This window comes from Nyctibius grandis, chromosome 21 (genome assembly GCF_013368605.1).
Source record: "Nyctibius grandis isolate bNycGra1 chromosome 21, bNycGra1.pri, whole genome shotgun sequence".
NCBI classification, from domain to species: Eukaryota; Metazoa; Chordata; class Aves; order Nyctibiiformes; family Nyctibiidae; genus Nyctibius; species Nyctibius grandis.
The window spans coordinates 8373450-8391504 of NC_090678.1; the positions used below are offsets into that span (position 1 = coordinate 8373450).

At 55.2% G+C, this 18055-nt stretch overlaps 2 protein-coding genes across 14 annotated transcripts in view; both read left to right on the forward strand.

The window, feature by feature from the left end:
- Positions 1-11259, forward strand: part of PACS2 (phosphofurin acidic cluster sorting protein 2) — an 83942-nt gene extending 72683 nt beyond the window's left edge. For all 8 annotated transcript variants that reach the window (XM_068416809.1, XM_068416810.1, XM_068416811.1 and 5 more), the window contains 3 exons: positions 2793-3019; positions 4691-4804; positions 5786-11259. In XM_068416809.1, the coding sequence (XP_068272910.1) occupies positions 2793-3019; positions 4691-4804; positions 5786-5904 (460 nt within the window). In that variant the 3' untranslated portion in view covers positions 5905-11259. The remainder of the gene's footprint in view (positions 1-2792; positions 3020-4690; positions 4805-5785) is intronic.
- Positions 11260-15388: 4129 nt separating this feature from the next.
- MTA1 (metastasis associated 1) overlaps positions 15389-18055 on the forward strand; it is an 84072-nt gene continuing 81405 nt past the window's right edge. For all 6 annotated transcript variants that reach the window (XM_068416759.1, XM_068416760.1, XM_068416762.1 and 3 more), the window contains exon 1: positions 15389-15553. In XM_068416759.1, coding sequence (XP_068272860.1) covers positions 15526-15553 — 28 coding nt within the window. In that variant the 5' untranslated portion in view covers positions 15389-15525. The remainder of the gene's footprint in view (positions 15554-18055) is intronic.

Consider the following 18055-nt stretch of genomic DNA (forward strand, 5'->3'; position numbering starts at 1 on the left):
GTTTCCATTCATGCGTGTGCCTGAAAGCATATCAGAACAGCAAGGAGACAGCACCTGTAGACAACGTGAAGCTCTAGCGTAGCTGAAATTTTTAGAGGTGAAGGGACTAAACCCCTAGAAAACTGCCAGTAAAGAATTGCCCTGTCCAGGACTCTCATTTTGTTGCTGCAGAAGATGTTGATGTAGCTGTCTTAACGCTTTGTGTGCAGTTCTGGTACCCAGAAGCACATGGTGAAGTTAAAGGTTCAGGGGAGCGCAGGCAACACAATCAAGGGGACAGAGCAGCAGCCTTGTGAGGGGAGTCTAGAAGCGCTTCAACACTGCAGTTTGGGGGAGGAGGGGACAGAGGTAAGCCACTCAAGTTTTGCAAAATCACAGTGGTGGTGGGTTTGTTGAATATTGAACTGTCGTTCACCAAACCTGCGGTACAAGACCTGGGGGCATGCAGTGACACTGGCGAGAGGTCAGTTAAAAGGGAGAAACCCAAGGGATGTCCACACACAGCAGGAAAGGTATATTGGGACCATGTCTGCCTCTGCTACTTCTGTGTCAGCAGGATCAGCAGATCAAAGAGGGGTTAGGCAAATTCATGGACAGCAGATCCATTAATGGATACTAAAGGATGAGTCAGGGATGTCCCCCCCTAACATCCCTAATCCTGTGTTCCTCAGGCTGGGGAAGTCCAAGGAGATGTGCTGCAATTAGAGACTAGTCTCACGTGCTCTCCCTAAACAGCATCTCCCACTGTCCCTGTTGGAGACAGAATGGGGACCTTTCCTGCCCACCCCAGAGAGTCCTGTGGGGACCTCTGACTTCTTAAACTGGCTTGAGAGTTCCCTTTTAACAAGAGGAAATAGAAATGTGGAAGTCCCAGTTTAGCAGGTGCCCAGTGACTGGAAGGTGTTAATGGCTGTTAGCCTGTGCCAGGAGGCTCAGTTCTCCAAGGTCCCTCCTGTTGGTTTGGTGGCAGGAGAGTGCTGTCTGCCCAAGGCCGGTCCCAGCAGCAGCTGGCTGGCAGTGCAGAGAGCTGGGAGCTGCGCAGGCTCTGGAGAGCAGAGCTGACTTCTCCTGTGTGAGCTCTGCGTGGGCTTTCTAAAAGTGGAAGTGATTTGGGAACCCGTACCCCCAAGGGCGTAGGCTATCAAAGTTGTGAGCTGTGGAGGTGGTACATCTAAAACTGACACCTCGGCTCTAGGAATCCGGTACTTTTTGGTTTCATGCTGTGTGGTAAAATCATAAAGAAATGAGGAAGTTTAGGTTCAATGTTGTTCCATCTCCACTGATCTGTATGTGACAGCACAGGCATGGGGTGGAGGGTGACTCAGACATGAAAATTACGTGTTTAACTGAGGATGGAGCAGAAAATCCTGCCTGGGCATAGCGAACACTAAGATGCTTTGTCTTTACAACCGAGATGAGAAACGTGATGCAAAGAAGCCTTAAAATCCAAAGCTGCATCTCTAAGACATCATCCTTCTGAAACTGCCTTGAGAAACCAAAACCTGGTTTTGGTGATCCAAGATAAACTACCACCAAGATCCAAGATCTACTTTGTGTTCTGGCCTCAACTGAATAAATGGCAAAGAAAAGGATTTGCTGAGAGGACCTTAACGGTGGGCCATCCTTGTTTTACTGTGAGAGTTCCTCATTACACAGGCAGTGTAGAGGGATGTGTATTTCATTCAAAATCACAGATTCATCTTCTTTAATAATTGTCATTTTTCAAACAGGGGACACAAACTGGTAGATAAATTAAGTTAGTTTTTTGTCTAGTACTTGCATATTATTCAACACACTGTCATTGTGTAGGAAGAAGTACAGGCCGTCAACCATAGGTCCGCTGAACGAAGAACCCCTGCTCCACTCAGGGTTAGCTAGTGAGAGGTGGGGGCAGGCAAAGGGTGGAATTTCCCAGGCTACTCATCTTCCCTTTTCTGTCTCAAGAAAGGCTGACAGTGTGTTGTGGTGACACGTCTGTTACCACACGATGCGCAGGAGTTTTCAACAGCAGATCGTGTCCTGAAATCTGTTGTTGTTTAGCAAACATCACAGGACTGGCAGAGCATTTTTCAGGCACTGGAGTTCCCCAGCCCGCAGCAGGAACGCGGGGCAGATCATCCCATGCCAGCTTCGCTACAGGGACCTGGGGAGAGCAGGGATCCTGTGTGACCTGGGGGGCATCTGGACAGGAAGGGAAGCAGCTGATGACAGGAAGAGCTCATGAACATAGGAGATGGAGCAAGTCAGGGAGGCTGGGAACTGAGTGCCTAAGGGACCAACTGCTCTTTGTTTGCTCCAGTTCAGGGATGATTTTGGTGGTGCTGTGCCTGGCCAGAATCATTAACTCATCAGTGCTCAGAAGGCAGCAACAAGGTGCTTACAGCCCTTCTTCCTCACTCAACAACCAGAAGTGATCTGGGCCACCTCAGGGGCTGCCTTTGCTGGCCGAGTCACTGAACTGGGCATCACGTTAGGAAACTGCTTGTCTGCTCCCTTTCCCACTGCTCGTCCCTGTGGCTGTGCAGCAGGTCAGCTCATCTCAGCTCATTGCAGTTCTGTGTTGCCAAGCCGATGCCACCATGTAACATGACCCAGGCTGCATCACTCAGTGATGACTTGTGCTTTTGTGATTATCGGGTCTCACTACAAAACGTTGCTGCCTGATTTCCCAAAGAGCCAGGCACTTCTCCTCTGACCATGTGGTCAGGAACGGCAGCCACTCTGAAAAAACATGGATGGGGGGACCTCTGCTGAGTGCTGTGCAGAAATTACCACCTTCTTTTGTTTTCCAGCCAGAGTCTTGGTGCTGAGTTGATGGGCCTGCAGGTGGATTACTGGATTGCAGCACCACCCACGGACAGAAAGAGAGACCCAGAGAAGAAGGACCCCTCCACTACCAAAAACACACTGAAATGCACTTTCCGGTCCCTCCAGGTCAGCAGGTTACCTGCCAGTGGTGAGATTGCCACCACTCCAACGATGTCCATGACCGTCGTGACAAAAGAGAAGAACAAGAAAGGTAAGGTGGACACATTCACTGTGGCCAAAGGCCGAAAATGCAATGCTGTTCTCCCTGTTCTGCCGCTCCAGGGCTGCCTGACTTGTCAGTCCTGCATTACAGCACCTTAGTTATATTTTTATCTTCAAAATCCTTGTGTGTCTGTAGATGAGAAGTGACTGCATAAGGTGATAGAGTTTGAAAGGGTGGTTCCTCTTTGTGCTGTAAAAAGGGGATGTGTTCACCCTTACAGCTGAACGGCTGACATGTGTAGCCCAAAAGGACAAAGGTGAGGACAGAGCAAGGACATTTGTGGGTGGCTGTGCAGAAAGCCAGGAGCTACACTGCTCTGGACAGCTTCCCTGTGTTCCTTGTGAGTCTGCTGGTGCTGGGCTGGGGTGTTGGGTTAGGTAAAAGGCAGCTTGTGCCCTGACCACCAGAGTCAGGGCAGACCCTGCAGCCTGCACAGCTCCATGCTCTGGTCTCTCCTCTGCCACATGACAGAGGCAGGACATGTGTGCATCCCATCGTGTTGCAGCATACGGCAGCAGCTCCAGCAGAGACGTTTTGCTGGATTTGACGTGATGTCCTCATGTTAAAAAATGACTGTCACAGCCAGACAAACGCACCAGCCAGACCTGCCAAGCCATTGCTAGACGTGCATGTACGGACAAGAGGTGGTGTTACTCAGAGCAGGGTTGCAGCAATGTAAGCTCTTCTACAGGAGCTCTTACGTTCTTGCAGAGTGCTTGGTGGGACAAAAGGAGGTAGAAGAGAAATGCTCTCAGTGAAAAGCCTCATGTTGACTTTTTTCTTGTGTAATGTTCTACTCTTAAACTCATGGTTTTGAGTTTATTTTTCTTTTTTAAAATGCATTTTGAATGTCAGTAATTCTGTATTTGCTCCTGGCCTCGGTAATGTCAAACATACTAGAACTTGAGAACAGCTCTGCAGAGAAGTGTTTTCAAAGAAGCAGCAAGGGGCCAGCATAGCTGTGGCACTGCCGATACCAGAGCTCCCACCCCTGATCACACACTTTTTAAGTGGCCTGCCTATGGGAGAAGCAATCCTGAGACACTCAAAATGGTCTTCACTGGGGCTGGCCCAGACAGTGTTCAACACCACCAGATTTCGTGGAGCCAGTTTGTACATCTTTGCTTGTGCATTTGGACAGTTCTCAGGGAACTGAAACCTTTTCAGCTCTCGTAACACCTTCCTTCTCCACCAACTGCCCGTAGCTTGCAGTCCCTCCTGCTCTCCAGGTGTCTCTGCAGCCCAGCTCATGTTGGGCCACTGTTAGTGCAGCAAAGTGTGCAGTGTGTGGGATTCCCCCTAGGTGGTGCGGCCGCCCTGCACATCCTGGCCTGGTCAGCCTGGCACAGGGCGCAGGCTGGGGACCACTACAGATAGAGCTGGTTTCCCTGGTGTCCCAGCAGAGCAGCAGGAGTTTCCCTGAAGGTGCCCTTTGGGGCCTAGTTATGAGCTGGGAATGCTCAAAATGTCCACGTGCATAGGTGACTGTGCCAAGCACTGACACAGTGAAGCTCCTGGTAAATAGGGATAACTTCAGGAGTTAAAATTAGAGTTAGACTTTTCAGACATGAATGTTTAAATGCAAAAACCCAAACAAGTCTTGGTGTGGCTCCTGTGAGTGGCAGAGATTCACTGTGTGCTGGTTTGATTTTCTTCCAGTGATGTTTTTGCCCAAGAAAACAAAAGACAAGGAGGTTGAGTCAAAGAGCCAGTGTATCGAAGGAATCAGCAGGTTGATTTGCACAGCAAAACATCAGCAGAACATGCTGCGAGGTAAGTGCGGCACTTGTATCCCGTCGGGCTCTGGGGTGAGGCGTAGCTGCTAACGTTGTTCTTCAGGCAAAGGGCTCACCTCATGTCCTGCACTGTGCCCTGGAGCCAATGTAATGGGGATGTTCCTGGGGAACAGGCTTGGATGTGTCCAGCATGGGGAATGCTTTAATAGGTCTGAGATGTGGGGAAATCCTCCCTTACCTATGAACTCCTCTGAATTAGTGCCCTGAATCAGGACAAGGGCTGAACCAGGCTCTGTTCCTCTCCCTGTAGTTCTCTGTTTCCCTAGCACATCTGGGAAGTGACGGTGGAGAGCGGTGAGAGTGTGGTTGCTCCTCTAGGCAGGGCTCTGGCACAAAGGCACACCATAGGAGGAGCCATATATGCATCTTCCAGGCAGACCTGAAGCGCCTGTCAGTGGAGCTGTGCATCTGGTATAAAAAATATCCCTGTGGCCTATTCAGTTGATAATCCCCACCACTGTTAACAACAGAGGGATCTGCTTAGGTCACCTCCTTCATCCTGGCCCAGTCCCTGGGAGACTGATGAGCGTGAGGGGTGGTCACAGAATGTGTGTCACCTCTTTAGGAGATGCGGATCTCCTGGTTAAGAGTGCCAGTGAGGAGGCTGATGTCCATCTCTGTAAGAGTGCATTTGCCCAAAGAAGAAATTGAGTGTGTTTAGGAAATGTGAGAAATCAGATCAGGTGACGCTGAAATCGGCAGTCTGGGAGCTCCAGTGTCAGTGACCGATGCTGGAACAACAATCTGAGCTGTTCTCCCTAAACCACGTCTGCTCTCGAGCCTTTCTCCCCAATACGTGCAGCTATTTACAGTGCCAGCGGTGGGGTGGCCAGGCAGAGCAGCGCGTACCAGGCCTCCCTCTGCCGACTGCAGGGAGGTTTCTAGCAAAGCTGTTTCAGGCTGGCCACTTCCACTAGGTATTTTTCTAACTTTCCTCTCTTTTTACCCTCCCCTACAGTCCTGATCGATGGGGTGGAGTGGAACGATGTCAAGTTCTTTCAGCTGGCAGCACAGTGGTCCTCTCATGTCAAGCACTTTCCTATCTGCATATTCGGACACTCCAAATCTAACTTCTAGCCATGCTCGGCGGAGGGACCTTCTGTCCGTCCCAGGGACTGCACACCAGGAGCCAGGAATCGCGTGCCAACTCTGACTCGCGTCGCTCTGCCCTCTCCTGCAGAATTAATTACAGATGTGCTTGGATTACTTTTGGATTTTTTTCTATTAACTCTTTAAGTTTACTACAAGGGAAGGAAACCCCTTTAAACAAAGGCAAAAAAACCCAGTCTTAAATATAGATGCGCTGACAACATGAAGTCGTGGGGGAGTTGGCAGGAGCAGGCAACCTGCCTGAGAACACCTACCACTTACAAGCAGATAGCTGAATAACTGCACTGCTTATTAACCTGAGACCTCATTGGTGTGAGTGGGCTGGGGGAGCCGTGGATCAGCTCGAATGGATTTTGTGGAAGATCGTGTGCGTTATGGTGCATTTGGCCCCCTCCACCTGTATCTCTAGGAAAAAAAAAGATGGCCAGTCTTTCTTCCTGCTGCCAAAGGATGAGAGATGAGCGAGTCTGGAGGGAGTTCAACTGTTCGGTTTGAAAAACAAACCACTTGCGTAGCTAGGGAGGTCTGGAGAGGAGATCCCCTTTGGAGCATGGAGTCTGCCCCGGGGACGGGCAGGTGGTTGTGCTGAAGCGATGCCTGAGGAGCGTTGGGCAGGAACAGGAATTAGGGAAATGCTAGGTGTAAGGAAACTCCAGTGTCCCAGGTCTGTGACAATGACCAAACCGAGCCAGTCACAATGTCCCCGCAGCTGGCTGCGCTGCTGAGGGATGCCGTCAGTGGGGTCGCTGCTATTTACATACTCACACCGATTATTTACTTGTCAATAAAACCTCGTCCAGCCTCTAAAGGGAGAAGATTTTTTTTTAACAGCTGCAGATTTTTTTTAATGCTTTCTAAAAAAAAATAAATAAAATAAAAAATAAGAGGAAAAAAAATTAAGTTGCCAAAAAAACACACCCAGGAAGATGAGCCGTTGCCTGTGAAGCGATACATCACTGTAGTGGCTGGATTGGGAGCCAGCCAGGCGCTCTGCGTGTCCAGCTGCCTTCCCGTCCATCTGTCAAACCGCACACATGAGGTAGCGTGGGCTGCTTTATCTGCTGCCTTTGTCCTGCCCTGACCACACCGTGCTCCCCGGAGCCTGCTGCCGTCTCCCTCGCGCTCCTCCTCAGGCTGGCTGCAGGCTGCCTGGCTGCAGGGCCACGGCAGGAGCGCGTTTTCACCATGCCCTCGAGCCACCCAGCACCTCTCCTCATAGGGACTGAGAGACTGTAACAAAAATGAAGGGTGCTGGGGGTAGACAGCCTCCCGCGGGCTGCTCTGTGGATGGACGTTGTCCCTACCTTCTGCTTTCTGAGTATTCCTCCCCGCAGGCACTTCTCTGTGGATTGCGTCCCTTCCCCAGCGGGATACGCTTCTGGCCTGGCACAGCGTTGCCTGTGGGTTGAGGCTTTGCTAGGGGTTTCTGTCCCGAGGTGCAGTGGATATCTGGGACGTGAGAGAGGATGAAGCCAGCCAGGTTCTCTGTCTGCCTCAGGCAGAAAGACATCCTGTGAGATGGAGGAGTGAGATTTTTGGGTGTTGGCTTGGCTCCGACTGCGCTTGTGTTCTCTTTGTACACCTCGCTGCTGCCAGGGATGCTTGGGGTGCCAGGACAAGGGGATGCTCTTGCAAGGAGACAGAGTGACAGGCTGCAGGTCTGGGCAGCTCCGGGTGCTGCAGGTGTGGCCTTTTGCTCGCTGGGCTTCCCGGGGCGAGCCTGGGAGGGACGTGGAGCAGGTGGCGGGTGTGGTTTGGGGAGCTGAGTGTGCTTGCTGTGTAGGAGAACAGACATCTCTGGCATTTCGGGGTAAGGGACTGAAGTTTTTGATGGGGTCCTTTTGGGTCCCACCCCTGTGGGCAGGCCAGGCTCTGCGAGCGTTTCCAGAAGGCACTTTCCAAGGGCAGTGATGCTTTTGAACCTTTTTCTTTTTGTCTGATCCCTTACGCTTGGGTTTTAAAGGCCTGAGGAACCTGCTTCACCCTGCTTGGCGGGTCCTGCTCTGCGTAGGGTTGCTTTGGGCAGGGCAGCGGGGATGTGCTCTGTTGGGCCTTCTCCTGCTGACAGGGAGCGAGGGGTTATGAGGTGAGAGGGTTGTCCCTGCAGGATTCAGTGCCTGTTGCAGCTCACAGTGTGGGCTGCTTCACCAACTCGGATTTCATGAAACCCTTTCCCAGCACAAGTGCAACCTACTTGGCCAGGGACTGACTGGGTATTCCCTTCAAACCACGCAGGGGAGGAGGACGTGGGCCCGCGCCCGATGGCACGCTGCTGGGCAGCCCATATTGTCTAGTCGCAATACTCGGTTTCTTCCCTGGGGCAGGTCTGCCTGCCGTCTGCTAGCTCTTGGCTGCAGCAGAAGGTCGGCTCTAGTTCGAATGTCATCGTGTCCATGGGTTCATGCGGTTTCAGTTGACCTGAGCTGATGCTCTGGGGCTGTGTAGTGTTGCCTAGCAGCGGTAGCGTGGGAGATGGTGTATAAGCACATCACTTCTTTTTCTTTATTGAGGCTGTTGCATCTAAAAAAAAAAAAAAAAAAAAAAAAAAGCTTTTTAAAGGAAATTAGTCAGTGTGTGATTTCTTCCTTGAGTCTCACGCTGGTGTGACAAGAGTGGTTGGGCTGGGTTCCAGCGTCGGGAGCTGCACACAGGTTGGGCAGCTCTTGGTGCCGAAGCGTTAGTGCTGCGGAGGTGGGGTGGACTGACCGGCTGCAATAACTTTGTTTACTAGGGGGGGTGAGGGGGGAACTGTCACTGTGCTCCTCTTTGTATTTCAACCTACTGTAAAGAAACCAATGGTAGCTAGGACAGGATTTCCAGGGTCCTGCCTATCAAATGTGTGTTGCCCTGCTCTACTCTGTGTGTGTACGTGCGAGAGAGAAACATTTCTGCTCCTTGCGTTTCACGTTGCGTTGTGTTTTGTTCTAACTTTATACAAGTGAATTCACCGGGAAACTCTCTGTACACCTGAGGGCTTGTGTCTCTGCAGGGTTTCTCCCCTGTGGCAAGCTGCTGTTGCTCTGAAACGCCTCTTCCATGCAAGGCAACATCCCAGCTTCTCAGCCTCATCCTCCTGGAGCCCAGCAGCAGCAGGCTGGGCCTGCCCGTGGGCAGCTGGGTGCCCGGGGGGGCTGGGGTGTTCCCCAGCCTTGGAGGCAAGGGCAGGCATGCAGGTTGGGTGGTGCTGCTCCGGTCAAGGCATTGGGTCTCTGGTGTTTCTCTTGTATCGCGTGGGGTCACTTTGTGCAGCTGTTTCTGTCCCTGACTGGAGGAGAAACAGGTTTCTGTCTCTGAGGTAAATGAGTGTCAAAGCACGCACGTGGCTCAGGCCATTTTGGGAAGGGGTTTTGCACCTGGTGATGTGTACGAGTGTCTGATCTCAGGTCTCCCACCCTTCCCCAGCAGTTTCCCGGGGTACGCTCCTGCAGGCAAGGTGCGCTGGCCGGAGGGCTCCCCGCTGCGACGGGCCCATGCCAGCAGAGCTGTGCCAGCCTGCGGGGTTCAGCAGTGGCGTGCAAGTCGGTGAATACAAAAGGAGGGCTTAGAGCAGAGACAGCACAGCTCCGCGTTCGGCTCCCCAGGGTTTGGCGAGGAAGGTGCAACTCGAATGGAGAAATGCAGGTGGCATTATCTCGCTCTCCTGTCTTAGATGGGGCTTGCTGTGGAGCCACGCAGTCTGACAGTGAAGGCAGGGGCTGGAGCGGGCAGCATCTGAGCTGATCTCCAGCAGGGAGGTGCTTTGAAGGCAGTGTCCCCCGGGCTCCCTGTCCCTTTGTGTCCCACGTCTCACCCCTGCTCCGTGCAGAGCTCGCATCTCCTGCTCCCCTGGCTGTGGCTTCTTGAGGCAGCCGGTTTCTTTTCCAGCTGCTCTTGGGCGAAGGGCCCCCACCTCGCTCAGAGGTGAGGCCTCAGGAAAGGGCTTGTTGCTGCGCTGGGCTCTGCGATGCTGACCTAGTTTAACAGTGCTGGCGAAGCAGATGAAAGATGGAAGGTTTTTGTGGCGTCGTGTTGCACCTTGAGTGCTTCCTGATCCTCCGGGTTGAGTTTCCTGCAGACAAAGGCTGGACCTCGGCCCTGCCAGGGTTCGATCAGGGCTGGCTTTCCTGCGGGGCTGGTGACTTTGTGGGCATCTTGGGCGGCTGTTTTAGCTCAGCGCTGCAGTTTCCATCTAGTTCAATTGTTACCGTTTGCATCTCAGCGGTAATGGCAGAGTCCTCCCTAATTACACGTGGGTTTAGGGAGAGCCACTGTCTCTTTGGCTGTGTTTTGCTGTTCTGATTAGCACGTGCTTGTTGCTTTATCCTGCAGAGAGGGCAGGGAGGTTTCTGGGGCTGGAGGAGATGTGCCCATTTGCTTTCCATCATCAAACTCGGCCGAGAACCACACAGCCCTGTGCTTAACCTGCGATTGCAGCAAAGGCCCCCTCCCGTTTCTCACCAGCAGCGTGTGCTGGAGGGAGCACTGGAGCACGGGGGTGGAGGGCATTGCACCTGGTCCCTCCAGGTTTAAGAAGAAAATCCTGGTGAGAGGCAGCAGAGCCGGTGGCCTTCTCCTGCTGCTTGGTGTGCCGAGGGATCGGGAAGGATGGGATTAGGGAGTCCTGCCATGCAGCAATAAAGGGCTGGGGGCCCTGGAGCTTTCTTGAAGCTAGGTTGGATGCAGTGACTCTGTCCCCTTCATTCAGGGGTCTCAGTCTCAGCGGATAGCTCTGTGGTGGCGTTTTAGTGTGACAGTCCCTCTGTGTTTATCTGGCAGGGAGGCGGCCAGCAATGAGCAGCAGCATCGCCTAGAGGTTTCCTGGAGCCTCTTCAGCAGGGTTCTCATGGGAGATGCTCCTGGCAGGGCCGGCTCCTGCAGGGTCACTTGGCTGCTTTGGGACAGACTGAGGGAGAAGGGGACATGCCAGCATGGAAAGCAGCAGGTCACTGGTTTCCTTAAGGAAGAGCACTGGTATGGGGCCGCATCCAGTCAGCTGCTGCTTTGCACCTTGGCCGGAGGGTTGCCAGAGCATTGCCCGCCCAGTTGCGTACATGCCGTGGCTGGGGGGAAGCGCCTGGCTAGTGTGGGTACTGCGTGTGGCAGGGCTGCGTGCCACCAGCGTTGTGCGGACCGCGGCGTACGAGGGGACATTACCACTTTGTAGATTCCCGAGTTGTCCATCTGTTTCATTGTTGTATTGTTTGGGTTCTAGGTTGTTTTTTTTTTAATGAAGACAGATTAAATGTAAATAGCCTTTTTTTGGAACAAACTGCAACATGCTCGACCTCGTCAACTATTTTATGGTACTAATGCAACACTAATAAAACTGGACATGAAAGCACACACCCGTCCCTTGAGTCATCTCTCAGCAGGGGCTGGTGTGGCATGGCTGGGGCAGTTTCCTCCAGCAGCAGACAGCAGCATGGCTTTCTGGCATGGGGATCTCTTGTGTTATTTATCCAGCTGCGCGGCAGCACCTCCAGGGCAGAGCTGGTGGATCTGCACATTCTCTCCGGCACCGAGCCCTCCTGCGGTTTTGGCAGCCCTGCTGCCCTCACCCCTGATGCCTCCTTTGCCAGAGGGACCTGCTCGCCTCCTGGATCCAGCAGCCTTCTCTAGCACCCAGCCCTCACCCCTCGCAGCAAGCAGGGACCAGGCTGGTGCCCATTTCTCATCTGGGGGCTGTGTTGGATGGGCTCAGTGGTATTAGGGCACCAAGGGGGGGTCTTGATGGCAGAAGACTGAGGCTGTGGTAGCCTGAAGCTGTGTGTGCTGGTGGGAGAGGGACCGGGATGTGTGGGGTGGCAAGCACCTGGGCTTGGTGCTGGGGAGTGGGAAGGTGGAGAGAAGAAGGAAAGAGAAGAGCTAAGCAGCTGTTTTGAGGCAGAAAGGTGAAGAAATTTTGGGAACTGGGCCCATGGCCGTGGTCGCCGGGATACAGCATGTTGGAGGCAGCAGTGGGAATGCAGAGCCGGGCAGCCTCCATCCCTGTGCTCCCCCTGGCCAAGGGTGGGGGCAGGAGGGGTGGCTGCTAACGGAGCAAGGAGCTGGGTGTGAAGGGAGCTCCTCCAGGCTCCTCTCAGAGCACGCAGGTCTCCATGGATGTCTCAGCTCCTCTGCATGGCCTGGCCAGGCTTGGAGGCATGTTTATAGCCTGAGCCCTTTGCTGGAGGAGGTGACACAAGTGCCCCCACAAGAGCAGGGCTTGGATAACCCCAGGCAGGAGGAAGGTACACGTAGCTTGAAAGGGGGCAAACTTGGGACTCTTGAGTGTAGAGATGGCACCAAAAGCCATGGAGAGGGCCTGGCTGCTGGTGATGGGGGTAGCAGTGTGGGGCAGCTGGGGGGACAGGTGGGCGAAAGCTGTGTTTTGGCTATGTATTTTTCGCCCAGGTTCAGCTGTAAACCTGCACCGAGGGCCCAGCTGCATGGAAGAGCCGCAGCCTGAGCTTCACCATTTTGAGCCCATGGAGGAGCTCGTCTCTGCACGGGAAGGAGGGTGCAAGCAGAGGGGACTGGGGTGGTGGGAAGGCTCAGGAGCTTGACAGGGGGGCAGAGTGCTCCCCCCATCACTGGGAAGTGTGAGCGAGCTCTGCGTGCCCAGCCAAAAGGCTTGGTGGGGCCATGGGCATGCTCCCCTGGCTTCTGGGAGGGAGGAGGAGGAGAGCAGCTGGGTGGAGCAAGGGTGGATGAGGGCCGGGGTGTGCCAGGTCACATGCAATGGGCCTGGAGAGCCTCCCTCACCCACATGTGCTGGGACAAGCTGATTTCCGCCAGGCAACCTCGGACTGGGCTCTCAAAGCACCGGCGTCTTCCTTTTGCAGGTCTCGGCCTTTCTCAGCGGAGGTGCGCCTTTGCTGCCATGCGAGAGGCGTCAAACGCGAGCGACGCCCTGTCAGGATGCACCAAAACCCTTCTGGAAGGGCTGGGTTTGCCACAGCAGGAGTGGGGTTTGGTGGCGGGAGATGGGGCGTTGTGGGAGCCCGCTCCTTCCCAGGCTGTCAGCTCCCCTCCCTCGCCTTGCACAACGCCCCGGCAGCGACTACAGCTCTTGCTTAACCTGGAAGAGGAACAGCAGGGAAGTTCCGATGTGGTTTTGTTGCTATCGTTTAAAAAACAATTTAGCATCTGCAAAGAGCGGTCAGCGCGATGTGACAGGCCGCTTCGTCGTGTGCAACTACCAAACGCCTCACGATGCCATTTGTAAATATTTATTCTGGATAATTTTTCTGTGTCCTACTGAATTATTTTCCGCTGCAGAAGCAGCCTGAGGAGAGCCAGCCCTCATGCCCCGCCGTGTCCCCGACGGCCGTGCCAGCCAGGAGAGAATGTCGCGGTGCTGCCCCCGGCGCACTGCACTTCTCTGGCTGACCGATTTTCACCCCCAGAAGTGCTTTCCTCGCTCAGCCGTGCTCCTTGCACGCACGGGAAACATGAAAGCAGAATGCTGTGCTCTACTGGGATCTGAGAACTGTCAGAGATTTGGGGTTTTTTCTAACATGTAAAGCAAATTTTAACAAAAGCCCTGTTCTTTTTCAAATATATGTATTTTGGCAGATGTCAAGGTTTTGGGCGGTCTTGTGTAGCCGTTTCAGGACCTTATGACAACCAGGGTTGAGAGCGCAGGCAGTGGCTGCGCCCAGCCCTGATAAAGCGTACGACCATCTGTGCCATCAACCACTTACTCCAGCAAAGAGTTTCTTGACGTATTTTTTGGCCATCGCGACCTGTCTGACTGTGAGGAGGGGTCATGGACTGACACCTGGCTCAGACACTACCAGGTGACTCTCCAGCTCTGCGCTGGAGCCAAGGAGTGGTTGTAGATGTCCTGCTGTGCCCAAGAGGCCAGTGGCACCCTGCATCCGCCTGTGTTGACCGCTGGAGGTGTAGCTCCTTGTTGGGGTTCACCATCTGGCCTTGGCCATGCACATGGAGAAGTAGACCTGGGGGACATGGCTGGTCACCTGCTCTGCGGTACTTTGTCAGCCCTTGCTGCGGGACCTTCTGTAAAGGTGTTATGTACCAAAACCTGATGGTTTCTTGGGGTATTTTTTGGTGTCAGCCTGTCAGTTCCCATAGGAGAGGAAATGGCGGTCGCAACGTGTGAGTTTTGCAGAGCGATCTGGAGTCGACGACTGTTCCAACAACCCCTTAACTGCTGCAGGGCTGCTGAGGAGATGCCAGGAGAGGAGCCATGTACGGGTGAGGAGGGGACAGTGACACTCACAGGTCAGTGGGCAAGGGAAAGCTAAGGCAGTCATCCACATTTCACCTTTTGGGCTGACACCCAAGGAGGGGGGAAAGCCCCAGCATGGCAGTGGGACAGTGGGTGACACAGGCGGAGGGGACAGGCCAGGCAGCCCCTCACCATTGCAGGGACCTGAGGGAGACAGTGTAGGAGGGGTAGGGGTGTGCGAGCAGGAGGTGTGTGTAGGGTACAGGAGTCCCACGTGCGTGTGAAGGGATGGAGAGGTGTACGCGGGGACCAGGCTGCGTGTGGATGGTAGGTACAGGCGTGGGAGGGGGTGTTGCATGGTGTGAGCAGGCTGCAGGTGTGTGTGAGGACAGGCAGTGTGGGGGCTGTCTGCAAGACAGGCGGTGTCTATATGTGGAGGCTGTGTGTGAACACAAGGCAGCGTGCGTGTGAGAAGGCCTGGTGTGTGTGAGGAGGGCTGTGAGTACAGGGGTGTGTGTAAGGAGGGCTGTGAGTACGCCCAGTGTGTGAGCGTGAGGAGGGCTGCGAGTACAGGCGGATGTGTGTGTGAGGAGGGCTGCATTGAGTACAGGGGTGTGTGTAAGGAGGGCTGTGAGTATGCTCAGTGTGTGTGTGTGAGGAGGGCTGTGAGTACAGGTGTATGTGTGTGTGAGGAGGGCTGTGAGTACAGTTGTGTGTGTAAGGAGGGCTGTGAGTATGCCCAGTGTGTGTGTGTGAGGAGGGCTGTGAGTATGCCCAGTGAGTGAGTGTGAGGAGGGCTGTGTGTGAGTACGGGGGGGTGTGTGTGAGGAGGGCGGTGAGTATGCCCAGTGTGTGTGGGAGCAGGGCCGTGTGCGAGCACAGGTGGTGTTTGAGCGTGTGTGGGGCTGTCGGTGAGGACAGGCCGTTTGTGTGTGTGTGAGCAGCGCTGCCCGCGCCAGCACGGGCGGGTGCGTGAGGAGGGCTGAGCCTGGGTGGCCAGGGGCGAGCTGCGCGAGGACAGGCGGGCTGTGTGCCTGAGGGGACGGTTGGGGCGCGCGCGAGGAGCGGCACTGCGCGCGCGTGTGTGTGTGTGAGGCGCGGCGCTGCCCGTCGGCCCGCGCCCCTCCCGCCCCGCGCAGCGCCGCCCTCACACGCCGCGGGCTGGGCGGCGGGGCTGGCTCCTTCCCCCTCCCGCCGCCGCCGCCGCCGCCGCCGCCGGGCGCCTCTCCGCCCGGGCCCGCCGCCCCGCCCTCCGCCTCCTCGCTCCCTCCCTCCCTCTCTCGCTGTCGGCCGGGCGGCAGCCGGCGCGTCCCCTTTAATTCCCCCGCTCCCCTCCCCCGCCCGGCCGCTCCAGCCTCCATTTTCCAGCGGATCCGGCACCTGGAGGCGGCGGCGGGAGCGACCCGCGCCCCGCACCCGGCCCCGTCCCGGGCATGGCCGCCAACATGTACCGGGTCGGAGGTAAGCGCCCCCGGGGCCCCGGCCCCGCCGCGGCCCGGCCCGGCCCCGCCGCGCCTCCCTCCCCTCACTCCCTCCCGCGTGCGAGCGGCGCCTCGGGGGCCCGGCGGGCCGCGGCGGCGGGGCAGGCCCGGGGTGGGGCGGCGGGAGGCCAGCGGGGGGCCGGGGTTGAGGCAGCGCCTGGGCAGGGCTGGGGGCCGGGGGGCAGCCCGGGAGGGGAGGCTGGCGGGGTGTGGGGCCTGGGGGGCTCTGGGTGAAGCGTGAGGGGCGGGAGCGGGGCAGGGGCCTGGTGGGCTGCGGGTGAGGGGAGGCCTGGTGTGGGGTTAAACGGGGTGAAGGGCTGTGTGCGGGCTGCGGGGCGGTGTGCCGGGGTTGTGTGAGCCGGGGGTGGGGGCAGAGGTGGGGGGTAAGGGGAGAAGACCGGCCTTGTGGGGCCGTGTAGGGCTCGAGGGTGCAGGGAGATGGGACACGGGAGGTGCGGGGCTGTGGGTGCTCGGGGGGCCTGGGCAGAGGGAAGCAGAGGGCAGGTCCCGGACTGGGGTACGGGCAGGGTGAGGTGGGTTAGCAGGGCTGGGGCAAGGCAGGAAAGCAGAGAGGCTGTGGGGAAGCAGCACCAGGATGGGCCCTGGGATGGGGCCTGGGGTGGAGTAAACGGCCGGTGGCTGCTTAGATGGGGGTCATGCGAGGTTGTAAGGGTGGGGACCAAGGAGGAGTTGCTGAGATAAGGAGCACAAAGATGGGCAGAGACTGCTGGTAGATTGGGAGGGGGATTCGCCTGCAGCACGTCCTGCTGGTCTTGGCCTCCCCTTCCACTCTTGCTGTTTTGTTGTATGCTTTCTCATTAGTCTTCTGTTCAGGGTTGCGCTCCTGTCTGATTATCCTTTGTTTTGACTTACGTGAAGAGAAAGGAGAGGCAACAGGGTTTGGGACGGCATTTTATGGAATATAAACTGGGGGTGGTCTGGCATGAATTTGTGCTCGGCCATTTTCCTTCATAAAAGCTATTCTGTGGAGCTTCCATCTCCCCAAGACTATAGGATGCGGGAAAATGTTTTTGTGGGGTTCCCTCCTTTTCAAAATGCCCCATTTCTTGTGGAGTTCTGTAAAACTGGAGTAAAGTAAACAAGGGAAAAAATATAGCGAAGGTGGCCAAGCCATCCTGTCTGGCTGCTCTCCATCAACAACTACTTTCTGTTCTTTCCGCTTTTCTGGCCTACCCTTACTTTGTGCTCTGAAAAATGTCACTTCTTTTGTCACGTTTGTACTTTTTTTCTGGTCACACTTGGTTTCAAAGAGTGATGAGGTGTGCCTCTGGGCTGTCCTGGCTTTGTTTCTTGGGTTGCTACAAGCTGATAGTGTGCCTGTAGCGTTATGTCGGTTTGGAGATGCTGAGAGTAGAAAGATGAAGGCAAGATGAGTTGTGGAAATTTACAGCTCCGTTCTTGGTGCTACTCACGAAGGGGATTGTTTCTTGGAAATTGTTGTTTGGCATTTAATGTTATAGGTGCTAGTCTTGTGTGGAATGTCGTCTAGTATTATGTATGGCAAAATCTGTACTGTGCACCCCGCGGGTGATGGGAAGGGACCTCTGGAGATCTCTAGGCCAACCTCTTGCCAGAAGCTGTCCCGTTAGAGCAGGGTGCTCAGGACTGTGTCCAGCCTGGTTCTGAGTGGCGATGCCACCCTTACCTTGTGCCCTGTCCAGCATTTGGCCATGCTTATGGCAAATACTTGTCTCCGTGTGCCTGGTTGGATTTTCTCATGTTCCAGCTGGTGTCCCTTGCCTTATCCCTGTGGATCTGTGAGAAGAACCCAGCCCTGTCTGCTCTACACCTCCCACTCAGTAGTTGTAGACAGCAGGAACTTCTCCCCTGAGCCGCCTTCTTCCCAAGCTGACCTAACCCGCCTTTCTTTGCACGTCCCATGCTCCAGCATTTACCACCTCGGTGGTCTCTGCTGGACTCCTTCCTGTATGTCATTTGTACTGGGAAGCCCAAGTTGGGCTCTCCAAATAGTCTTACAAGTGTTTAGCAGAGGGGCAGGATCCGTCCCCTCGCCCTGCGGGCTGCACTCCTGCTTACATGGCAGTGCTGGCCGCCCTTCCTGCAAGGGTGCGCTGCTGGCTTCTGGGCAACTTGTTGTTTTACCAGGTGTCTTCCTACAGACGTGCTTTGCTGACAGCCTGTACCACTGCAGGGAGTTATCCCACCCCCAGTGGGGGGCTTTGCTCTAGCCATAGTTGAACTTACTGAGCTTTTTGTCAACCCGTTTTCCAGCTTGTTGAAGCCTCTCTGAATAGCAGCCCTGTCCTCCGACATGTGGTATGCTTTTGCCAAGTCCCCAAACTTCCAGAGTGTACTCTAGTCCCTATCCAGGTCATTAAAAAACTTCTAAGCAGGTCTGGCCCCAGTGTTGACCCTTGAGGGATGCTGTCAGTAACCGGCACCCAGGTGAAGGCTGTAACTGCTGATCACACTCCTTGGAGCCTGGTGTTCCAGACAGTTT